The following is a 26,404-nucleotide window of genomic DNA, read 5'->3' as shown; positions in this document are numbered from 1 at the left end:
GAAAAAAATAATATTCACCTAGCTACTAAGCAACCTACAGCTCAGTTGAAATAATAATACTTAGCACTTATATAATGTTTTATACAGTCAAAGCAATGTACAAATACTGATGCAATTATGTACAGCGAATTGGGTCGGGTGGAAGTCAAATGAAATATTTAAAAAATTTTAAATATAGATTTAAAGAAAACATATTCCAGTGAAGGAAGCAAAGCAATCCATTTTCTCAGGCTTATTAAGGGCCTGATCGAAATCCTACTAAAGTTAATCAACTGACTCTCACTGACTTCTCAATGGAAGAATGGACTGCGGTCTAAAATGCCAAAAGAACTGTGTGTTGTGTACCTTTACTAGGCTGACATTAAAAACACAAAAACTACAAATGATAACAAAACCCTACTATACAGTGTCCTCCCCTACAGAAAATGAAGTTGACTACCACCATTTGAGTTACCAAGTTGCAAGTCTTATTAATATAATGTACTACTCCTTTCCATTTCTCCTAGCTTCTAATTGCTTTAAAGCAAACACAGATATGGAGGTAATGCATTCACACCTACCTCTGCACTTGCAGAGAAGACAACCATGATTATTCTGCTGGAAGCCCATTGGACAGATCTTACCACAAGGAAGTTCTGGGCATTTCTTACAGCGACAGATATCACAGCCATGCTTGTTCTTCCTAGATGACCGAAATAATTTGTCAAAGGTCAGCAGATCACTTTAAATGTCTGATTAAAAAATGCCCATGATCTTCAGAGCAAAGGTTTCCCCTGAAGTGACTAAGTAAAGAAAATTTCCTGAATTGTAATTCTTGTACTCAGAGGTGGTAAGGGGTAAATAGATCTCCACTCTTGGCTTGTGCTCCCTCTGTGTGACTGGCAGAAACACCCTATTTAAATTTCAAGCTATTAGACCACCTCATTTACCTGGTACACGTAAGCGCTGATGAGCCAGCACTGCTTTTGACAATCAGTTCTTTTTTCAGGTGAAAGAATAAAAGAGTAGATATAATAGAACATCTCCAAATCTGCAAAGAAGATAGAAGGGTAAGTGGGGATCTATTATAATCACTATCTTCTGAGAACAAAAATTACAAGTAATTTTTTTTTCTCCAATAAGTAATATACAGTAGATCTCCACTCACGTAAAATGCTCCAGGGATGTAACCGAAAATGTTAAATAAGTAACAGAAAACTTCTTTGAAATATAAGATGAGGAATGCCAATAACCAAGCGGCAAAGGCAGTGAATGCATAGTTACACATTTTTTAATACAGAAAGATAATGGATCTTCACAAAGATACCCAAGATAGAAGCTAAGTACAGAAACATTTTCCCACCTTCCAGATAAATACATTGAAACAAGCAAGAGAATTGAGGGTTTTTATAATCACCAACCGAGTCCTGTAACACTGGTAATGTTAATCAATATGGTGTTATGAAAAATAGTTCTTGTCAAACAAACTTATTACTGATTTTTGATTAGATCGTGTTTTATTATTAAATCTATTTATATTACACACAATCAATGCAGCCTACATTAAGTGGATTAAAAACTGGTTAACGGATAGATTGCAAAAAATTTGAATAAATTGGAACAATTTACCTTGGGATTTGGTGAATTCCCCATCACTTGGGGTCTTTAAATGAAGACTAGCTATCTTTCTAACAGATATACTACAGCTCAAACAGAAGTTATGGTCTCATAGTATTACAGTGAGATGGTAACCGCTCCATAGATAACACTGGAACTAACCAATCTCAGCCCACTAACTTTGCCAAAACTAAATCAATACACCTGAAATTTCCTAAAGGTGATCATCTAAGAAATGAGAGTCTATAAATAATGTTTTGGGGATAACTGGACAGGATGTAAGTGAAATATGAAAGTCTGAAAAATCAAATCTATTTCACTTTTGTAAAACTGGTCTAACTTTTTTGGAACATTATATTTAAAGAACAGTATTGATCCTCAAGTAGTGTTAACATTATTATCCTCAACAATTCAGAGATTTTTAGATTTCAAGGTTAGAAGGAACCATTGTGATAATCTAGTCTGATCACCTGCATAAAACAGATCATAGAACCTCCCTGAAATAATTCCTGTTTGAACTACAGCATATATTTTAGAAAAACATCTAATCTTGAGTATTATTATTTTTTTGGCCGGTGATGGAAAATCCACAACCCTTACCCTTGGTAAGGAGTGCTGATGACTGTTGCCTTTGAATCTTTTGGGTAAGACTTGGTAAGATTTTAAGTAATATTACATTAAAAATAAATATACAGTATTAATTTAAGTTTTCATTAAAAGTGTAAGTTTTTAAGCTTTATGGTGCAAAGATACTATTTTACTCTCATTTTAAAAGCTATTGTTTTTATTTTCTTAAAAATCAGAGTATTTATAATGGTCTTTTTCTCAGACATCCCACACCATTTGTATTTTTTATTCACCTTGCAGCCTCAAAGCCATTGGTTATCAAAACATCTTGAGGGTCAGCATCTTTTCATAGGCACACCTCATTCCAGGAAGGATAGTTGTGGTTGCTGGAATCTTAACCGCCCCAATGCCTTCCCCCTTGAGTGCTCAATCTTTGATTCAGTACCCCTACCAAGGGGCCTGAAAGACATGGAATGGTAAAAAAGTGGGAGAGAGAGACTGTGTGATGAGGAAATTGATGCAGAGAAGGTATGCAGGGAAGGCAGGCATGCAGGGCAAAGTGAAGCGTTGAGGAAAAGGTAAACCATAAGGTTGGGGAATAGAGGTAAATTTTTCTTCCACTAAAACCATCCTAGAGGAGAACATGGACAGGCAGCACTTATGCCCCCCACCCATTCATTTCCCCATAAATGGAACTGTTTCTGTGCCACAGTAACACCTCTTTTCCATGTATCCCCAAGTGCAATGTCTGCTGGTTTGAGCACTATGTGATGGTTAGATTTCTGGGACTGTATGGCTGTCTTCTTGGCAGTGAAGAGATAATGGTGGATGTGACGTTTGTTAAGAATTTTCCAGACAGTTTTTTTTCCTGAAGCAATGTAATGATCAAGAGTGTGGTTTTGCCCGCTCTGTAGTGTCCACTCAGAGGATTCTTTTTTCTTATGATTGTAGGTGGGAACATGGTAGTTGTGAGTGGTGTCATCATTGTTGTGACAATTTTTTGAAGTGGAGATAGTGGAAGAATTCTTCTAATTCTTCACATGTTGGTATGATATCAGGTTCTGTGGTGAGGCACTCTACCTTGGATGGTCCCTTACAATATGTGCTAACTACTTGTGGTAAACTATCTGTTCCACCTTGCATTTTGCTGTGATGCAGGAAGTTCCTTTCCCATATCTGAAGAAGAGCCCTGTGTTGCTCGAAAGCTTGTCTCTCTCATCAACTGAAGCTGGTCCAAAAATAGATATTACCCCACCCACCTTGTGTCTCTAATATCCTGGGACTCACACAGCTACAACTATGCTGAATTCCCATTTTATAGTCAAATATGTTTACTTGTTTCTTTAGTTTCCTGTTAGCAGAATTTCAGTTTTTACATAGGGAGTATTTCTACTAAGAAACTTTACCTTGAAAATGCTCTAATCTTTGATGAAAAAGACAGTTCCAGGGTTTCATTAACATCCTTACTCTGAGAACCATGCACACTCAAACACATTGATTAGAACATAGGCTGTGCTATATCTGCAACCAACACCACCTTCCAATATGTTGAACTTCCACAAGTCAAAAAAGCGGAAGTGCTTTGACTAGGCTATACTGGTCTACCAGATTTTGCAGTCTGAAGTCAATGAGACTGGCTTTCCTCAGTGCTTTTTGCCTAAATATGGGCTTAGGAGCCTAATTTAAGGTTCCTATTTTTAAAAATTTTGTTCGGCATGTCTAAAGAAGTCCACAATAACTTGGCTAATATATCAAAAGTCGAAATAACTTTTCATTGTTAACACTGAAGCAATTTTGTTTTGAAATGACAGATGTTATGCCACTAAATTTTTTGTTAAACTACAGTTTTAGCTTAACTTTAAGCATGAGTAGTCTCATTGAGTTTGGGGCTATTCATGTGAGTAATGCTGCATACCTGCGTAACTGTTTGCAGGATCAGGATTTTAATTTTCAGTATTTTGTTTTTGCCTCCAGCAGTTTTGTAAAATTCAAATAAAAGAAATTACTGAGTGGCACTTTAAAAAAAACCCCAACCAACCCAGTGTTTATAGTTCAGTTCGTTATACTTTATTTAATCTAAAGTTGCAAAAGTACAAATTTTAAAATTATTTTTAGAAAGCCTCAAGTTGATTTAAACAACAAACTAAACCCAAGTGATTTAGATCAACAATTTAAATCACCCCATCTTATTGAAAATAATTACTTAAACTTCAAGACAGCTCTGAGACAAAAATGGTTAAGATAACACTATGGCTGTAATTAACATTACAAGAAAGGCATATAGTAGGAATTTAGAGATAAGGTTACTAAAAAAATGTAGTTGTGTCAACTTTACTTGATCAACTAATATAGAAAACGTTATCGATATTTATCAGAACCCACCTTACTCTCTGCCTTCACTCTGTCCCATTAATATTTCCAATAGTTAACACAATACCTGAATTCACATAGTTCATATGTAAATCAAAGAACCAATTCCTATTCACTTCCTATAAGCTACAGACCCCTCTCCATTTCACATGACTGTTCACAGTGGAAGACAACATCTCACCTCTTACTCATATCCAGTACAGAAAACCTATAATCCCAATCTATCTTTCCCCTACAAACTAATGAACCCAAACTACCTCATCCACACTATATGTATAGAGTAGAAACTACTGCTCCCTACATACCTCTAGACACAGGCCTCATACAATACCTTGTACTTCTATAGCACTCTTCATGTAAGGAGCTATAGTTCTTTAATAGCACTAATGAATTAGGGCCTGATCATGCAAGTATCTAAGCACACTTAACTACTCAATTTATGACACCCAGTACTCTATTCCTCATATGACCTTTAACCCCCTAGATGAACGAGTACCACAATCACTGGAACATGCAGAAGCCCTTATCAAGAATATATTCCATCTTTTTTTGAATTCAGTGATGAAGTCATAATGTGATAAGTTTATAAGGAACAGATTGTGCAACCGTTGCTCATTTCAGTGAGCGCTCAAGTTATTCCATTTAACGGCCCCGTGATGCACAGGCCATGCAAAGTTTCCCTGCTATTTCCCTCTGTGCAGTCAATTTGCACTGCTTCCACTGTGTTTTGGGCTTTGTTTGCCCTCTCAAGGGCAAAACAGGATTTGAATCATAGCTACCAGAGCTTATTGAACACCTCTAGTATTTGTTATTGTCTTTCAAGTCTACCCTGTTCAGATGAAAAGCGGTTCAGAAAACTTTATGGGGAATCTTAGGCCACATCACCTGTAAATCAACATCTCTTTTGCATTGCTACTTTATCCTTGATTAGAGAAAAACTATGTTCTAAACAATGGAATTTCAAATGCCAGGGAGGGGGAGGGGAGGAAGAGAGAGAAAAAATGGAAGCTCTCCTCACCTGTTTTAATAGAAATTTACATACTTCAGAAGCTATTTTGTATTATTCTTTTCAATAAAAAATTCCACAGATTTCTGATCTCGTGCTTGAAGTTATTTACCAAAAATCTTTTTTTAGGCAGTCCCTTAGCATTAGATATTGCCAGTGTGCATTCTTGTGTTAACCTGATTTGGTCTTTAACTCTGCAAAACTCATGAAAATTCCTTTATTTTAGAGATCCAAAGTTTGAGAATACCATTTTCCAGCCAATTCTTCCAATTTAACATTTGACCTTTTATTCTGAATACTGAATTTCCCCAGATACTGCATGAGCTTCAGTTGATTTCCTTGGATTGACTATTAATATGAAATACGTATCTACTCTGATTTTCCAAGAATGTATTATTAGTGGGTTAACTAATTTTAAGTGTAGTTCTACTCTGAAAATGCACTATATTTCTTGCTAGAGAGATCTGTGTATATTCAGAAGACAGACACAGATGTATTATTTGCAAACTCACATAAGGAAATACTGCTAAAAGAAAATGTGATGGATTCTATTCCTTCTTGTGCTTTGTTAACACAATTGTTCCCTAAGTTACAGTAAGTTACATATGCGCAAACCCACTGAAGATGAATTACAAAGGTGCCTAAGAGCATAAACTGTCCTGCAAAACTTTTATTATTGCTGATGATGCAGTAGCAGGAAAGAACCCAGCATAGCTCAGATTCCAGTTTGAATGGACAGGTCTGGCAATTAGAAAAAAGGATACTTTTACTTGTATAATGAGCACATTTGATCTGCAAGTCACTGGCATCATAAGGGATTCGCACAATGATTACAAGCACTATTTAGAGTGGAACCTTAGTTTTAAGTATTTTGATATTTTGAAGAGACACATCGTCCCCTGTATTGGTAGCTTTTGTGAAAAGGATTTTTATCACAACCCGAGACATTAACTTCCAATCTAGCTTCCATAGCAAAATTGTATGTGTAACATTTAAAATTGTTTGATATAACCTCAGATTGGACATCCTTAATCTAGCATTTTCTAATGCTAATTAATTTGAGTCATGGCTTATGGTTTACACAGCTAAATGGAAAAAATACTTCTCAGTGATTAATTATAAAATATGGTGGTTTTAACTGGAGAGTTTGTAATAGTAAACTGTTATCTGCATATACAGAAAAACAGCAGCAGCATTAGAAAAGCCATTGGTTTAAGCAGAGCAAATCTAGGCCTCGTTTCAGGGGAAAAAAACCCTGAAGGGCACAATTAAAGTGTATCCAAGTTAAAAAAAAGAAAACCAAAACCAAAACAAAAAACCCAACCAACCAAACAAAAGGTTACCGTTGTAAAGGAAACAATATAAGAAATACCCACATTAAACATGGAATGCCAAGCCTGGAACTGCTAAACAAAAGGATGGATGCAATTTTAATTTACTATCCAAGAACAAAAGAAAGGACAAAGCTAACAATCTAATGACTAGGAATAAAAATAAATGAATAAAATACCTGCAAAACTATAGCATTTAAACAGCAGAGCTGCATGTACAGGGCTCAATAGTGCCTTTTGTAAGATGTCTACACTGCAGCTGGGAGCATGCTTCCCAGCTTGAGTAGACAGACGTGCTAGCTCTATTCAAGCTACAGCACGCTACCAATAGCAGCACAGCCAGGGGGCAGCATGGGTGGCGGTTCAGCATAACTACCTGAGTATGTATCTATAAGGACCAGATGGGTCTGTACTCAGGTGGCTAGCCTGAGACGCTGCTTCAGCTACACTATTTTTAGAGTGCCAGCTCAAGCAGAGCTAGCATGTGTCTGTCTACCCGTAGTAGAAAACATGCTGCCAGCCGCAGTACAGACAAATGCATAGAGGCAGTGCAGAAGTGCACTGTTGCAGCAAGTATTCTAGGAGACTTTGTGCCTCAGGCAAACACATTGTCTCCTGGAGTATCAATGGCGCACAGACACTACTGATGTGTCTGTCAAGGTACTTCTATGGCTCTCATCAGTGTAGTATCTCTGTGCCTCATACAACATCATCAACACTTTTATCCTCACTAGATCTTTGTGAGGGAGGGAAGTATTTTTCAAATGAAGAATTGAGAAAGATTAAGTGATTTGCATAAGGTCACACAGGAAGTTTGCAACAGGTGGGAACTGAATCCAGATCTCCTGAGTCCCAGTTCATTCTCTTAACTCTGAGATAATCCTTCCTCCACTGACCCATCCTTCTTTAGGGTACAACTTGTGCTCTCCCTTGTGGAGTTAGCACCACGACTTGTGAAGAGGCAAATGGGGGCCATAATCCTGCCCTTCCCCATTCCCTTTGAGTTGTCCTATGTCCTATGCCACTGTGGACACTGGAGTCACAGTGTTTATGTTTGGGGAAGTGCAACAGTTAGACACAGCTCCGGCACAGGGTGCAAAACGTGTGGAAGACTCCTCCTGGCCTCCTCCTCCTCCTCCTCCTCTGTGTATCTGCATGGAATTGGGCAAAGTCAGAAAATACCTTCTCTAGTCATGACAAAAATACTATCACCTGTACCTGAATACTAAAATGTTCTGCCAAGAGATAGTGAATAACAAAGTCTAGATGAGAAAAATTTGAGGCTCTGGGAAATTTCATAGCAAAATCAATCAAGGGACTTACTTTTTTCTTTTCATCAAGTGTTCAGCTGATTTATTTGGCCCTAACCTACATTACACCAATTCTGACAAAGAAGTACCTAGAATAAAATATCCTTTTGCAATTGATGATATGGGTTTAATGGCATTTTTGTCAAAGAGGGACTGGATTTTCATGTGAATTCTTTTTGACAGAGCTGTACTCGAGTGCATGCTTGAAGGAGGAAATTAGCGAGCTGTCCTACAACATAATTTTGATGATCCACGACTAAAGGTTACTGGGAGTTGTGGGAGGTATTCTTCTTCTTCTTACAGGGCGATCTTCCATGGTAAAAACTGGCTGATTAAACAAACCTTTAAAAATCCGTAAAATTCTTGTTTCTGAGATGGATAATGCTGAAGACACTAAGTCCTCTGGCTTTTGGGTGGCTTTATACTCTGCTTGTGGTCTTGGGGATCTTTGAAGCTGGGCTTGCTGGCATTGCCTGGTTTATTAGCCACTGCTTTTTGTTTATTCCTCCTCTGGTATGAAAAATATGAATGCTAGATGATGGAAACTCAGGGAATTGACGGTGGCCTTACTCTTGTTCTCTTCCATCCATTCAATTTCTACCCCTTTCCCTAAATTTCTCTACCTCTATGTGACAGGTCCTCATATTTTGCTGCACTTCCTGCAGGAGACCATAAGACAACAATGATGCATGCCTGCAAATTTCTATCTCTGAAGAAGCTGTTTTTGTTGTTGCAAGATAGGCATAAAGAGACACACTAACCAGATGCAAATCCTCTTTTATTATGTTCTCAAAGCATCCTTTCTGCACATGGTGGGGTGAAGGGGAGAAAATTAGCAAATTCATAGGCTTTCCTCCTGTCTCTCTAGAAAGAGGAGGAATCTGTGTCCTTCCAGAAAAGAGACTCCAAAGAAATGTATGATGTTAAGATTTCTTCAGATAGCACTGACCTGATGAATCTTTTTCTGCCTCAGTCTCTTGAGTCAGCTAGTTGGAGAGGTGAAGGCGTGGACTGAGGAAAGATGGTGCTGAGAATGCCAACCTCTCTGATGGAATCAATTACTGTTTAACATTTATATAATGTACCTTCGGTACACAATCATTCGGGCTGAACATGTTGACAGACCTAATGGCTAAGGCACATACATCAGCAGATTTTGTGTGGCCAGAGCCAGGTGCTCCACCTGATTTTTGGTGTGCAAGATGCCTTGACAGGTTGCATATGGTCAATAGGGCTGCAAATATGCAGGAAGAAAGCATTCATTAAAAATTTACAGGAGGCCAATCCACAGTCTTTGACGCTGGGCTCTCTCTGCTATGACAGTGTGGATCTGGAGTGAGCAGAGACCCCAGGAAATCCAAGATGCTGAGGATACATGAGGGATGTATCATATATGCCAAAATATTCAACTAAAGAAGTAGACCGGTTCTTGGGGGCAGGCTCCCATTTTAACTTCACGTCATTGTTGACTGCCACAAGGAAATTATGTCGATGCTCCAACAGATCTAATGCCTTTATATACCCCTTAACGTCAGACTTAATTTAAATGCTTTGCAAATGGTAAAGTGGCACTGTAGGGTCTATTCAGCTGGTCTTACTTTTAAACAGGCAAATCTGAAGAGTCTCAATTTCCATCTGAGGTATTTAACTAGTATTTTTAAGGACTTCCAGGCTACTTTAGGGAAAGCCGGTCAGACCTGAGATGATCTCTCTAAGTCCCTGCAATTTAAAAACACATTCTAGAGACTCTGAATCAATGAGTGTCCAGGTGTGTACTCAGACACCACAGGGAGAAGACATTACCATTATGATGGACATCTGCTAATCACACTTTAGGCTCTTCCTGAAGTCATTGGTCTGTGCCTCAAAAAAACAAACAAACAAATCACAACCCAGAAGAAAAAGAAGGAACGAGCCAGAGACCTGCCATGAAACTCAGCCTTAGCAAAGAGGCATCTCAATCAAATATAAAGTAGTCAGGTATCAAAGACTCATCTCACAGACAAATATCTAATTTGTATGTAAACCAATGGAACAGTAAGAAGCAGTAGAGACAATAAGAATAAAGAGAGGACCTTCACTTTTTAAAAAATGGATAATCTCTCACAGAGTAAGGATGTACATGTTCACATAGCAGCAAAGTCAAAAGATGTTTCTCTGTCCTAAGCAGGAAGAAAAAATGGACTGAGGGATGGCTGGCTATTATTCTTAGCAGCTACACATATTCCACTCACTGGTGCTGTGGATTCTGGTTAAGGAAGTTACCGCCAGTCACACACTGGGAGTAAAGAATCATGAATGGAAATCTACTGCATTTACTTACCTTAGGACAACATTAATTCTTCCTAAATACCCAAGGTCCAACATTTAGAAGTTGCATAAATATGTTCATTGTGGGTTTCTGTCCCTACTGTATTTCACTCAAAACTGAAATAAAGTATCCTTTTCCCCTCCCCCCTCATAATTACTGTTTATAAAACAAAACAAAATAGAGTAAGGAAAAAAATACTGGATCAAATAAAACTTTTAATCCCATAAAGTGCTCATTAAGAAAGCATGAGTTTTTCACAAATTCATTTTAGAGGAAAAATGTATTATACAATTATAATAAAAAGAACAGAACAGTAAAACTAGCAAATTAATATGAATAATAAATAAAAAGTAAATAAATAAAACACACATCAATGAATAAAAAGCACAATATGTGGCATTTCAGAACAATTACGATAAGCATCTCCAGAACTCAGAATAGTACACAGTTTTAAACACTGCAATATATGATCCAAGGTTAGGATTACAAGTGAAATAAAATAAATTAAATTGAAGGTAGAAGTATTTTATAAAGGAAAAAAGTATAAAGAGAAGCTAGCTTGATTGCCTTAGATACTCCACAGCAAAATCAAGAAAGAGTCAACTGAAGGCTGGGGGAGAGAGAACATTAAGGCCTTGGCTCAGGAAAGCACTTATAGCTCATGTGTAAGTGCTTTCCTGCAGCAGGGCCTTAAGAGACAATGACATGCCTTTAAAATGACCATATTTTAACAATTATTCCACACTGTAGCTTTTATATTAAGAACTGGAATCATATACTTTTAAAAAGTATTATTGGTGGAGTACTGAATTTTTTAAAAAATTGAGAGCTGCCCTTTAAACAAACTATGTAAACTGCACATGTAAGTATGCTGTTTTATGTTGAACTATGTGAGAATGTATGTGTGCACACAGACACGTCCATTATATGTATAGCTCAAGTAACAGTAAACTGTGGATTTATCTTTTTTGCAACAATGTTACAGTCCTTAATTTAAGAGCTGTAACATGGGGAAGCTGTTAAAGCAAGATCTAACCATCTTGACAGAGTCCTTTTTATAGTGACAGCATATTAGATTATTCTGTATAGTTCATTATTGATTAGAAAGCTAAAAATAACTGCTAATTACTGAATACTATCAGGGATAACAGTATTTAAACACAGCATCTGAAAATGTAAATAAAAATTTCATTTATTCCGTGCCAAAGTTTAAGTGTTGCTGCGCACCTGAATGTCACAATTAAGACATGTTCTATACCATAAACAAAGTCAGATTCCGTGTTTTGCTACAAATTGCAATGAAACACAAGTTTAACAACCTATTGGTTTTCATTGTTAATAGTAACATTAAGTTATTTTTTACATTTCTTTACACTAGTGGAATATTATTTCAGTTTGTACTTTTGCATTATCAACATTAAAATAAACAGAGGATTCAAATATCAACTAGTGAAAATTATTCTTGTTCTCCATAAGTGGTGAGAACATGTGGAATATATGATCACATCTGGTAATTTTCAATTTCAAAAAGAATTTTGCCCCAACTACATCTCTTCCATAATCTTCTTTTACACCCCCTCCTTCTACCCACAGATTACCCACATTGCCTGTCTACCTACTCTCTTTGTCTTCTTCATCCAGTGGAGACTTGATAAATCCTATTTTTGCTGCTAAATGCTTGGAACAGCCACTCGCATAATCTGCGCTGTGTTCTGTTTCATTCCTACCCTCCTTGAAAAACAGCTAAATCCAATAACATTTTAAAGCAATGCTTTATGGGTTATATTAAATAGTACTGCTGCACATTAATTATACTGGAGTGGTTTTTTATGTTGATACTTTTAAATCCTGTCAGGGAGGACGTAAAGCACATGGAAAGGCATCCTGTTTTAGTGTGATTAGAAATGCAAAGAAATAAAATAAATATTGTTTTAAACGCACATTCACTATTTTGTGGAGGTTTTAGGAGTCCCCCCCAATATTATAAAATATTGTACCTCCTGTGCTTTTACAATGCATGGTCCTCAGGGTAGGGATCTGTTTTATGTTTATCATATTTCACCATTTATACAACACTATGTACCTGCATAGTGCTATATAAACAATAAAAGAGGGCAACTGCACTGATACATTCACATAAGTACAATACAACTCAATGGCTGAATTAGGGAGTGGGAGAAGCAAGCCCATAATATATATTTAAAAAAAGGAGGCAGGAGGGTTGTCTGCTCCAGATTTTTTCATCTGACAGCACTAAGTATTGTGAGTTTGACCCACTCATTTGTACACCCTCCCACCCCCTCTGCAATTCTAGCATTGGTTAAATTCTCTGCTGTCAGATCATGACAGAGCTGGATCTCCATTTTTCTTAAAGTCTGTGATGTGTCTCAAATGTTTGGATGATTTAGGCTGCACCATATTTTGATTATTCAAAAAGATTAAAGAAAATATGAAATAAGAAGGAACTATAGTGCAGTGTATAAGATTATTAAGAGATTATACAGTGCCAAATTCAGTAAAAGGAGAAAAAAGGAATAAGTCAGGAACTAAAGAAATGCAAGTATAAACTGCCAAGGGCAGTAACAGTAGTGGAGTTAGCTAAGTACGGTATCTGAAGGTTAGATATTGTGGGTTAAAACTACCAACTTTAAGCAAGGGAGAAGGTGAAATTTATGTTGGTTCCTATAAATTGGTGTTATGTCTTTTTTGAAGGGCTGGAGCACGTTGGTTAAACCTTCACTGAGGACATCGAATGTCTGCATATCTATGGATTCTAAAGAAATCTCTACCTATGACAAAATAATTGCCCTATTTGCTGCAGGATCCCTTTTTCCTGATGAAAAAAAATATACCCACCATTACTTCTTTTTAAGGAAGAGGGTGTCTGATAACATTATAAGTGTTTTTAAGTGTCACTGACACCTATGACAGAAGACAGACTGACTTTCCATCAGTGTTCCACAGGAGATAACTGGCAGAAAAGAAATGGAGGACTAGAGCAGATGATTGCTCAGGTAAGCTACTGTTATGTCATAATAAAAAGATCAACTCCGAATACAACGGGATCAACTGAGTAAAAGAAGCAAGTTACAAGATGGAGGGGATATCAGAAATGTTAGTGCATAAAATTTTTAAAAAGTAACATGAACGGTAAATTTTATGCAGTACTTCAAATTTTCTCTCAAAGACTGTTTAAAACTATTTTAAAAGATACTTTTCTGCTTTTATAATTTTGTTAGACATTATTTTGATTATTTGAATTTTCTTTTGGTCTGGTGATCAAAATCCATTTTCACAACTTCGTCCAAGTCTGTTTGAGGAATACTATACACTTATCAAATAAGTACATTCCTGCCTCTCTGCATACCTCCCATTTTTCATACAGAACATAAACATATATAAATAAATATTCATGGATTTTGCATATTTTATATGCACATGGATTATGATAAATATGCTTTCAGAATAAAAATACGTACAAGTATCCAAATGGACAGTACTTGTCACATACTATGGGTTTGCATTTCTTAGGCCTTGGACGGCACTGACAGATCTCACAGTTGTGGACATCAGTCTGGAAACCGAAGGAACAGTCCAAGGAACACCCTGATATGAGGCCAGTACACAGCTCCTCTCCTGTGAAGAACACATGCAGCTTAGCACAAAATGAAAATGTGTTGTTCATATCAGAAAAAATGTATCTATATACATTCCTCCTTTTGACTTTTTACTGGTTTAACTGTTAAGACTACTAACATTTTTACCTCGACTGCCCTAATATTCCTCTACAATTCTATAGTTATGACCCCAAACACTGCAGTTTGCATCAGTGTTACTACTGTGTTTTGGACCTTTATTACAGAATACCATAGTGAGTGTTTGTTTTTTAAATAATTATTGGTTCCAAACAAAAACTTGGGAGTAGGCACCTTATATTTAAGGAGTTGCTAGGGAGAGGTAAACATTCCAACTGAGTCCAACATTCATGAGTCATGCCACATTAAATTCATGTCCACAAAAAGTCAGTAATACCACATACCGTCTATGTTTTATTTGTGTTTAACAGATTCATGTGCAGTATAATGTATTTTATTTTGAACAGTATTAATCCAAAATAAAATTGGATGAGCTATTATTTATTAAGGATCTCTATTTGTTATTTACACTGTTGACTGTCACCTGTTTGAGTATTAAGACCTCCCTACTAAAAGCACATTACTACAGTGCCAAAGAGGTGACTTAATCTTAAATACACCTGTTGGATTAAGTCACAGTAAAAGAGCTTGAAGATGGAGTCCAATAGCATGATTAAATAGCCTCTTGTGGGAGCAATAAAAAAAAGATAGCGGATTGAAGGAATCTGATTACATCTAGTGTAGTGATGTCAGGAAGAGGGTGTGACTTTTATGTTCACTTTCAGCAAACCTTTATTACTTTGAGAATAACAAGTTTGCTTTTCTTCATGGGGGGAAAAGCAGTTTAAAACACTAAGACATTGCCAAGCCATCAGGTGTATGAATCCATATATAATCAGTTTTCCTTTTCTGTGCTGTTATATATTTTTAGGCATGATTCCATGGTATGGAGAATAGCACATCCTTTACTAATTTCCTAACACTTAAAAGTGTGGCATAATGGTGAAATATACATTTTATATATTGGTTGGGGGTGTGTGTGTGAGAAAACAGGAATGCACAATATTTATTAATTTAGAGAGGGTAAAACAGAGGAAGAGACCTGGGAAATGACTAGCCACAGAGAAAGCAATAATGAAAAAGAGGACAAGAGAAATATAGGAAGAGAGGAATCAGAAAGAGAAGAATGGACCAGATGGCAAGTCAATGCAGACATACACAAAGAGAACAGAAATGAAGGTTACTCACCTACACTGAAGTTCTTCGAGACGACCTCTGCACATTCACACTCTTGGAATACATGAATTGTGCAGCTTGGACCAGTACAACTTTCTAGTAGCAGTGCCTGTTGCAGAGCTCTTGTGTCACCTATTCCTCATTCAGAGGATGGGGTTATAAAAAGGGAGTGTGGTTTGCCAGCCAGATAAGTTCCTTTCACCATGTCTTCAAAGGCAAAACTGAAATTAGGACTCTAAGGAAGAGGGGAAGGAGGATGGGAAATATGAATGTGCAGAGGTAATCGTGAAGAACTCTGGTTACAGGTGAGTAACCTTAATTTTTTCTTTGCGAGTCCTCTGCATATTCCCACTTGGGAGTTGGGCAATCAGCACTTCTCCCTCTGGATTGTGGGACCAAAAAAACCTAGCTAAATAGATACTGTAATGCTACTTTACTAAATTGTTTATCAGATTTAGATTCCAGATGTAAACAGCAATATTTTGTGAAAAAATTGAGCTCTAAATGGCAGTTCTACAGAGTTTGAATATGGGAAGACAAATGAAGGCTTGTCTGCATGGCAAATCACTGAGTGGCAAGCAGGGGTTGTATCTACAGCACCCCAACTTACTGAGCAATAACTCATCATGTGGACACTGTTACCGCACAGTGAAAATCCTGGAGTACGGCCTCCATGATCTGAAAATTTTCACTGCACTGTAGCAGTATTCACATAGGAAGTTACTGTGTGGCAAACTGAAGCATTGTAGAGTCACATCCTGGCTTGCCACGCAGTAACTTGCTGTGTAGACAAGCCCTCAGGCAGGCCAGGGAAGTGGTCTTCACTTTGAGTGTGTTCTAAGCCCTTCTGGAAGAGGCACAGGTGTGTGTTCATAAACACTCTTCAGTAGAGAGTCAGACACTTAGAAAGGCACTGGCATGTGACTGCCCGAGCTTTACTCTTTTCCCTATAAGAGACAAACAGTCTAGGTGATTTTTTGTATTCCTTAGCCATACTCAAATAAAAGATTAATGCTCTCTTAGCATCTGAGTAGTGTTGCTTAACCTCCACTGAGTGACAGTGAGGCCTAGGGAAAGATATTGGTAAGTTAAGATTGAACTCTGTTGCCACCTTTGAGAGAAATTTCAGGTTGGCTAAAGGATCACTTTATCTTTGTGAATAACTTTTGAGGGGGAGGGAGGGGAAGAAGGGGAGAGAGGCAGAGTCCAGCCATGACAGCCTATAGCTTGCTCAGTTTTCTAGAGGATATAATTGGTATAGAAAAGGCTGTCTCAATTGAGAGCTGAAATAGGGAACATTCTCCCATGGGTTTGAAGGGAGGATTCATGAGCTGAATGAGGACTAGAACATGAATAAGGACTAGACCATGCAGGTGAGGTTCTCTAACCACAGGGCAGACATTCATTAGCCCCTTCAAGAACCTTTTTACTGTATCATGGCTAAATATAGTCTTTTTCTCAATTAAGCTGTGATGAGCAGAGATGGCTGTGAGATATACTTTTACCAATGACATGGAGAGCCCCAAGGATTTGAAATACAGTACTCCAGTATGGATTGAACAGAAGCTGAAAATGGATTTCTGTTATAGCTGGTTCTCCAAAAAGAGGACCTTTTCCATTTATGACAACATAGGTGAGTTGACTGTTTCCTGCAGGACAACTATATCTCCTGTACTGTTTCTGAACAGTTCCAGATTTTCCGAAGTCCTGTGGCCCATGGTGTTAAATGGAAAGAATCTGGGTCTGGATAGCAAATCTAACCTCTCTTCTGGTCAACAGCTCTGGAATTGCAGGCAAAGACAGAAATCCCTTATGATAGTTGCAGGAGATCCAAAACCACTATTGTCTTGTCCAGACCAGGGCTATTAGAATAACCCAGGCTTTGTCTTGCTTGATTTTCCTGAGAACTTCCTGCATTAGACGAATTGTGGGGAATGCATAGAGGATATCCCTACCACCAGCCCTGAAGAAGTACTGCTGAGATAGACTGGTTGTCTGCTTTTGCTCTGGAATAAAACCTTTGGAGTTGTGTCTTGTTGAAAATAGGTCTCTCTCTGGATACACTCATAGAAAGATGATGATGTTTACTACTAAATTCTTGAGTGATCCCTTGTGCTGATCATATAAGTCTCTGCTCAGCTGGTCTGCCCGCATACTGTCCTTGTCAGCAAGACGGAGAGTTACAGAATAAAAATTGGTGTACTGTGCACCACTCCTATAGAGCTACAGTCTCTGCACAGGTGGCTATAACATGTCTCTCTCCACAACCCCCATCCACTTCTTCATGTAAAATACTGCTGTAATATTCTAAGGCGTTACCTGAACCACGCTGCCATGCAGATGAGCGAGAAAGTACTTATGAGCCCAATATAATGCTCTAAATTTTAAAATGTTGATAGCAATTTTTTCTCCCTGGAATGCCAGTCACTTGTTAGATTCATTTAATAAGCCTCAACTGGAAGCAGTGGAGGTGACTGTAGCTGACGCAGCTAGGGGTTGAATGCAATCCCTTTGAGGGCATCGCAACATTGAGTCCACCATATGAGTGACAGGAAGGCATCTCTGGGTAGTGTCAATGTCATAAACATGCGGTCTGTATTTGGAATACAGCATCTTGCTAACCAATGTTGTAGAGGCCTCATCTTAAGAGATTTGTACAGAGTTAAATTGCGTGGCTGACGCTATAAAGCCCATCAACTTGAGGAAAAACATCACTGCTTGACAAAAGTTCTCCTGTATTACTGCTATTGCTGTAAAGATTTTGAAATGCTTCTCTTCTGGAAGAAAAGCTCTGCCTTTCTGAGAATGCAGAACTGCCCCAATACAATACTTGACCTGGTTTCTTGAACCTCAGTGTTTGGAACAAGGTACATATCTGTGATGTAGCTTTTGCTAGGTCCTCCTGTAAGGACACCGTGATAAGCCAATTGTTCAAGTAAGGGTACATAGATATTAGGACATCTCATATATGTTGCTACTGCTCAAAAACAGTTTGTGAATACTCCATCTACCATAGAGAGTCCAAAAGAGGACCTTGAATTGGTATTGATCTCCTCCCATCACAAACTGTAGATATTTTGGATGGGAAGATCTGATTCACATGTGAACATAAGCATCTTGTAAATCAATTTTTGAGCCCCAAACCTGTCTTGGCAGGAATAAGGAGGCAGGGAGTGAGCCTAGGGTAAGCATGAGAAATTTGAAATTGACACATGAGAAAGAAAATGGAATATATAGCCAAAAAGAATGTGGGAGAAAAAAAAAAGAGAGAGAGGAACAAAGAAACGGAAGCAGAAAGAAAATACAATATTGTGGTTTGTACACTTTCTTAATTTATTCAAACATATTATCCCAGTCATCTTTTAAGGATGTCATTTATTATTTTATTTTTTTCACTGTTACTTTTAATTTTTTTAAACATACTGCAGATCTTGCATGAAATGTGGCGAAGGAGGGCAAAAGAATTCTTTCTTGGAGCCTCCATTAACATCAATAAGCTTTGAATCAGGCCCTAAGACACCATTATGCTTAACCTCAGCCATGATTTGGGACTGGAGATGCGCAAACAATTTCCTTCTTATGTTTTGCTTTGATTAGTTCATTGTATCACTTTTAGACAGCAGTGTTAGATTAGCATTTTATATCTTAACTCAGCACATGCTAGTAGAGATGTCTATTATACTATTTTGTACAGCATCATCAACGTACTCAACGCAGTAACATACACAGAGGATGACAACATCCTGCCCCAATAAGTTTATAATCTAAAAACATATTATATGCCATCTGATGTATAGACTGGAAGATCCAGTGTCAAGACAGTGCAGATTTTCTTAGTTAATAATTTTAGTGGTGATTTATTATTGAAAGGCTTTTCATTTGTAAGTGCTATTTGATATTACTACTAATTGATTACTCAATGAATTTGTACACTATGTAGCTCTTTTAAGACATTTATTATGTTCATATTGCCCATTTACTATTATTGTTCATACAAATATATGTATATACTTTACTAGAAAGTTGTCCTATCTGCCATGCTCTGCAGATAAGTGACGATGAGCTCTGGCAAAGAGCAGAAGGAGCAAGAACCACAGCCAACGACTCTCCACTATAAATACTCTACTATCCCTAAAAGTGCACATCTAAGGATGGTCTGCAAAAGTGCCTCATTTGACCTCAGCCATTATGGTAGTACCAAGAGAAAGCAGCAGCTTTTAAGCTAACTGGATCAGAAATCATGTATGGCTGTATATATTAGAACAGACGTCATCTGAAAGCAGATAGGAAATCAGTGCACTCTGCAGAACATGGGTGTAATGCACTTATTCCAAACTTGAACTAACAGGTGAGCTACCATATTCTGTACTAGCTGAGGCTTCCAAAGGTCTTCAAAGATGCAAAGAAGCAGAGAACACTGCAGTACTCCAGACACGAAAATTAAAATAGTGTGATTGACTGCAGTGAACTCCACATTATCATAGAAAGGCCACCTTCTCCTAGATATTGTAGATAAAAACAAAAAGTAATGGCATGAGCCACTGCTGTAACCTGAGAATCAAAGAGTGATCAGGGCTTCAAAAATACCCCAAGCTGCTTATGAATCCATTAATTGAGGGAAGTCACAGCCATTACCATTTCCTCAAGTTGCTTTCCATGCCAACCATTGTCTCAATCTTTTCAAGATTCAGTCTCGAAAAGTTAAGATCCTATATCTTAGTCAAACACTGGGAAAGCAAGAAAAACAATGTTGCAATTTGATATACAGGAAACATATAGTCCAGTTCCATCAGAATGTGGACAACGCTGTAGTAAAAAATGCCTAACTGCCTGTAACAAACTAATATACATTTTGAACAAGAGGAGTGGCAAAATGGAAAAGATGTAAGGGATACTTCCTGCATCAGAGGGCTATTGTGATGGGTGAGCAGCTACCCAGCTGCCCTGTTGCCTCTCAGAAATAGAGCCATGGAAGGATTAGCCCTGTCCATCATTATCATATCTTATAACAGTACCTAAAACGCCTCATGCTGAGCTATATCAAACATCGTTGATGTATTTAACAAAAATAATATGGACACGTGACCATTGTCCATCACTAAAAAGTTCATCACCAAAATTACTAATGCTGTCTCTATACCATACACAGGCATCACACCAAATTGCTAGGGCCTCCAAGAGATCAGAGGAACCACACAGATCTCAAACTACCCTGTCCACAAATCTGATCGCTTTCTAAACAATGAGTATATGCTTTTATGTGCTGAACTCAAACCTTCCTGGGATAGTTCCATATTTACCCAGTGGCCTAGATATCCTGACCTCACATAGAAGTCATCAGTGCAGAAAAGTTTGGGACGTTCCAACACCACTTAAGGTAAGGGCTCAGTCAATATTAATCAGCAATTCAATAATTGTTATTGAACTGCCATTTAATATTAACATAAATCAGGTCATCAAAAGGCTTTCATACTGACAGGAAGGATATTATTGATCGAAAATACTGAAATAGATAAATTAAAATCTATGGAAAAACCTTCTGAGAATTCTATGTATTTCAAACACTCCCATTAGTCAAATTTTTGTAAATCAGCATTTTTATTAAACATACTTTGTGTGTAAGGGAAAAGAAAAGGTTGGAACAAGTTTTAAATGTTTTATTGTACACTACAATAAAGGATTATGTTTTTGAATAAATATTTAAAATCTGAATTTCAAAATATTTACATTTTCTAACAGCATGATATTCTGGAATTAACTTTGTAATTTTAGGTAAAATATCCCCTAACAAACATCTGATGCCCAAAAAGACAATGGATTTGATCCCAATGATTTTCACACTTAACATCTTCCCAGCTCTCTGACTGAATATATTATTCTGAGAATAGCCTTATAAATTGATGCATGTAGATGCACAAATTGCATGAGGAAACCCGTAAGTGTGCAATGTGTTATTTCTGATTTACAATAATAAAGATCTGAGTAACATTCCTTAAATTAAATATTTCCTTTGTAATGATTCCAGCTCTCAGCTTCTTTTTTGTTACATTTCTAGCAGTTTCTTCAAAAGCAAGCATTCATACCACTAATTTCCTGCTTTTATAAATGAAATACCCTTTTTGTTTATTTCAGATCACTAATTTTCCATTCCAGTCAAAGCCACAGCACCAAAATTATTTAACAAATGCCTTGCTGTAGTGGCAGATCATCTTTGAGTCTGTAGGCATACCTATATGTCTGGATGATAGTCTTCTTCTAAATGCAATATTGACTACTAGCTTTAATTCTGATTCCTGTGATGAATCTGTGCTCCGGTAAAATGATTACCCCCCTAATGGTTGAATGGCAAACTTAATGACAGAGATACCACTGGTGCAAGGAACGCACCTCCAGGCAGGTGCACTGGTCTCTACCTTCCTATGGTTCAGATAGAATGTTGCTAAAGAATCTGCTCGCACCTGTACACCCAAAAGTAGCTCTTATGAGAAATCTGGCCTTGACTGTGGCTTTGAACTAATAAGTCTTCTGGGTTAGCTCAAAAAATGTATTTCACTCAGCAAAAGGAATGTTCTACATATTCCCATAGCTCAATGTCTAACAGCACTGACTACACATGTGTTGCAAGAGTGTGTTTGTATGAGAGCAATCCCATGCAAACAATCAACAGAAGAGCAAAAAACAGAGCACAGTAGAAGTAATTAAAACCCTAAAAGCTCTGAAAATTACAGGAAACATGGATAGCAAATGGTAAATATTGAGATAGACTTTTTACTCCACTTAAAAGTCAATGAGCACAAAAAACCCCCAAACCAAAACAAACTAAAAAAACCACAGATGAGCAAAAAGTTGCCATGTTAATGATGGCAGTGGTTCAAGCAATTGAAAGTACAATGTATTTGAACTGTTAGTGAAAAAACTGGATAGTTTAGGCATCAAAATCAATTTTGTTCCATAGTGTTCTCTAAATGAAAAGGTATCGGATATACAGTACAAGCGGGCCATGTGTTTCATTATTGAGTACAGCAGCCCATTTATGTCACTGACAATTCTATTATAGATTTGAGATTAAAAGTATTATTTTGCAAGTATGTGATCACACAAACCTCTTTTATAAGAGACTAGGTGATCCATAGCATCAACAAGGTACAAAAGTGCTTACTCAGGGCTGCCCATGTAATCCTTACTCATGGTAAGCAGTCACAGTGAACTCATTATAAATGGTGACAGGTTTCAGAGTGGTAGCCGTGTTAGTCTGTATCAGCAAAAACAATGAGGAGTCCTTGTGGCACCTTAGTGACTAACAAATTTATTTGGGCATAAGCTTTCGTGGGTTAGAACCCACTTCATCAGATGCATGGAGTGGAAAATACAGGAGCAGGTATAAATACATGAAAAGATGTGAATTGCCTTACCAAGTGTGTTAGTCTCGTTAGACTAACCTCACACTTGGTAAGGCAATTCGCATCTTTTCAAGTATTTATACCTGCAAATTTGACACCATCAGCTCAGGATTAAACAAAGACTGTGAATGGCTAGCCAACTGCAAAAGCAGTTTCTCCTCCCTTGGTTCACACCTCAACTGCTAGAAGCGGGCCTCATCCTCCCTGATTGAACTAACCTCGTTATTCCTAGCCTGATTTCTTGCTTGCATATTTAAACCTGCCTCTGGAAATTTCCACTACACGCATCCGACAAAGTGGGTATTCACCCACGAAAGCTTATGCTCCAATACGTTTGTTAGTCTATAAGAATGATAGTGGTGAACTAAAGTAATAGCCAAATGTAGCCCACAGACTCGGTGAATTCAATAGCATGTGTAATAAAGGTATCAGGACACTCAGAATGTGCGTGGATACCAAAGAACACGGTGAGAATATAATGTAGGAGCATTACTGAGAAAAATAATGAGATATGAGGCACAATATTTTACAAAACTGGATTAATCAGATGAATTTAGACACACACAATTAAGTAACAAAAATAAAAAAAATGCGTACATTCAACTTCAGATTGGCCTGAACCAAAACACCTTAACTTTGGGAAAATGGGGACCCAGATCCAAACTTTGTAATACTGTTGATGTAATGGGCATACTAGAACCATGAATATGAATATGCCTGAACTTTGAAAAGTGTGGAATTGAATATGGTTTCATATCCAAATTTCACTACCTGGGCCCACTTCCACAAGTAACACATACTTTGGCTTCCATATTGGAAAAAGTTCTGGTCTAGAAATGTTTCATAAAGGATGATGGAAAGAGACAGAGTCAGAGTCTACATTAACAATGCGGTGATGTGGCTAAGTCTTAGAAAGACCATATCACAGGCTGTTGGAGAATTAAGAAAAATGCATCAATATAAATGAAGCTCATTTGCTAAACAGGAGCTGATGTAATTGTGACAAACGTTAGCAGCAGCTGGAATACAGCTGGGACTGACTAAAACACAAGCAGTACAAGAAATGATAAAACCAGAATATTTTTCAAAAAATCCTTATAGGGAGCCTTGGATATAACATACTTCAAGGACAAGTTTATACCTAGTCTGACAGCTACAACAGTTGCCTTTAGAACATGCCAATGCTGGACAGACGTGGCTTCTAGATCATAAGGAGTGAAATCAAATTAATTAAATAATAGTTACAAGGCCAGTGTTAGCCTTTTTCAACCTGAGTAAGGAAACCAGTGTTTACAGATGCTTCTAAATATTGACTAGGCATGGTGTTATTAAAAGATTAATGTTGATTTTCAGCAAATCTTGAAATACTGGGGAAGTTCCAGAGGACTCGAAGAGGCCTAATATTGTGCCAATATTTAAAAAGGGTAAACTGAATGAATCAAATAATTATAGGTCTGTCAGTCTGACATCGATCCCAGAAAAAATAAAGGAATGGCTGATAAGGAATTTGATAAATAAAAAATTAAAGGAGGGTAATATAACTAATGGCAACCATCATGGGTTTATGGAAAATAAATCTGGTCAAACTAATGATACCTTTTTTGGACAAGATTACAAGTTTGGTTGATAAAGGTAATAGTGTTAATGTAATATACTTAGACTTCTGTAAGCATTTGACTTGGTACCACACAACATTTTGATTAAGACACTAAAACGATACAAAATCCACACAGCATGCATTAAATGGGTTAAAATTGGCTACTTGATCATCTCAAAATTGAACTCTACATGGGAAATCATCATTGAGCAACTGTGTTTCTAGAAGGTCCTGCAGGGTTCAGTCCTTGGCGCTACACAATTTACTGATAAAATTTGCAGATGATACAAAGACTGGGGGAGTGGTGAATAATGAAGAGGACAGGTTACTGATACAGAACAATTTGGATCACTTGGTAAGCTGGGTGCAAGAAAGCATATATGTGTTTCATTACAGCCAAATGTAAGGTCAAACATCAAAGAATGTAGGACATACTTACAGGATGGAGGACTATCCTGGGAAGCAGTGATTCTGAAAAAGACCACAGGGTCACGGTGGATAATCAGCTGAGTATAAGCCTCCAGTGTTAGACTCTGGCAAAAAGGGGTAATCTGATCCTTGTCACGAAAACAGGAAAATATCAAAGAGGAGTAGGAAGGTTATATTATCTCTGTATTTGGCATTGTATAACCGCTATCGGAATATTGCGTCCAGTTATGGTGTCCACAATTCAAGAAGAATATTGATAAATTAGAGAGGGTTCAGAGAAGAGCCAGAAGAATGAATAAAAGATTGAAAAACAAGTCTTATAGCAACAGACAGCAGGGGCTCAGTCTATGTAGACTATCCATGAGACTAAAGGGTGACTTGATCACGGTCCGTAAGTACTTTCATGGGGAACAGAAATCTGGTAAGAGGGCTCTTCAATCTAGCAGACAACGATACAACAAGATCCAACGGCTGGAAGCTGAAGCTAAACACATTTAGACTAGAAACAGGGTGAAAATTTTCAACAGTGAGGGTAATTCACAGTTGGAACAAGTTACCAAAGGTTGTGGTGGATTCGTCATCACTGGAAATCTTTAAATCAGGATTGGATGTTGTGATGATTTGGGGGATCTGTCTATGTACAACTTAGAGAGACAAGTTGGGTGAGGTAATATCTTTTATTGGACCAACTTCTGACATGTGCATCTCTCACCAACAGAAGTTACTTCACCCACCTTGTCTCTCTAATATCCTGGAACCAACACAGCTACACCTATACTGTATATGTAAAATTTATGAATTCTGTTTGAGATTATGAATTCTATGTACATTTGTAACCCTCAGCTATGTAGTAAGTCAGCCATGGGCTGACAAGGACACCATCATGTATCACACACCCTTTATGGAAGAAGAAATGGAACAAAACAAATAGTTAACCTGAATAGCTCCCATTCAAATGGGAACTATTTAGGACAATGGGTTGGCTGAAGCCATAGGAGAACTAGTTTTCTTCAGCTTCTCTGCAGGGGCTATAGTTTGATTGAATAGAATTTCCCCAGAAACAGGTCAAGGAAACAATAACCTGTCGTCAATGGGACTCTTTTAAAAAAAACGAAAAGAAAAAAAGGATGCTTTGGGGATAGGAGAGAGAACAAAGGGGCATGCTTTCATAGCAGAGGGAACCTTTTTGACTGTAGGACCAACAGAGACTGAAGGAATCTGCCTGCAGTGGTCAGAGTGAGAGACTCCATGTTCTGGAGGGGATCCTGAATGCCTTAGAAAACTAATGAAATCACAAAGAATGCTCAAGAGTAATGAGGAAACAGACAGGAAAGAGCATATAGGTGGGTTTTTTTAAACCTAGATCTACATATCTCTTGTGCTGTTTAAAGTAAAGAGTAATTGTGTTAGAAACCTTTGTAAAACCTGTGTCTGTTTACTTCAACTATCACATGTCCCTGAAGAAGTTAATTGTGAACAGGAGTGCCCACAAGGTTGGAAATCTGAAGGATGTGCTTAAGCAACTAGGAGGGGGTGGAGAGAGTGGACTCTAGTCACAGGACCTAGGCAGTTGAACCACAGCAGTCTCAGAAGTGGGTTCTAGAAAAAGAATCTGC

The 26,404-nt window shown here is 37.7% G+C and overlaps 1 protein-coding gene across 6 annotated transcripts in view; it reads right to left on the bottom strand.

Moving 5' to 3' along the window:
* CRIM1 (cysteine rich transmembrane BMP regulator 1) overlaps positions 1–26,404 on the bottom strand; it is a 305,273-nt gene that overhangs the window by 49,674 nt on the left and 229,195 nt on the right. For 4 of the 6 annotated variants that reach the window (XM_074948983.1, XM_074948985.1, XM_074948987.1 and 1 more), the window contains 2 exons: positions 13,971–14,127; positions 561–682 (listed from right to left, as the gene is read on the bottom strand). The exons of the other annotated variants lie outside the window; for them this stretch is intronic. In XM_074948983.1, coding sequence (XP_074805084.1) covers positions 561–682; positions 13,971–14,127 — 279 coding nt within the window. The remainder of the gene's footprint in view (positions 1–560; positions 683–13,970; positions 14,128–26,404) is intronic. 6 annotated transcript variants of the gene reach the window in all.

The sequence above is a fragment of the Natator depressus genome, chromosome 3 (assembly GCF_965152275.1).
Source record: "Natator depressus isolate rNatDep1 chromosome 3, rNatDep2.hap1, whole genome shotgun sequence".
NCBI lineage: Eukaryota > Metazoa > Chordata > Testudines > Cheloniidae > Natator > Natator depressus.
This window is presented reverse-complemented; position numbering and strand designations above follow the sequence as displayed.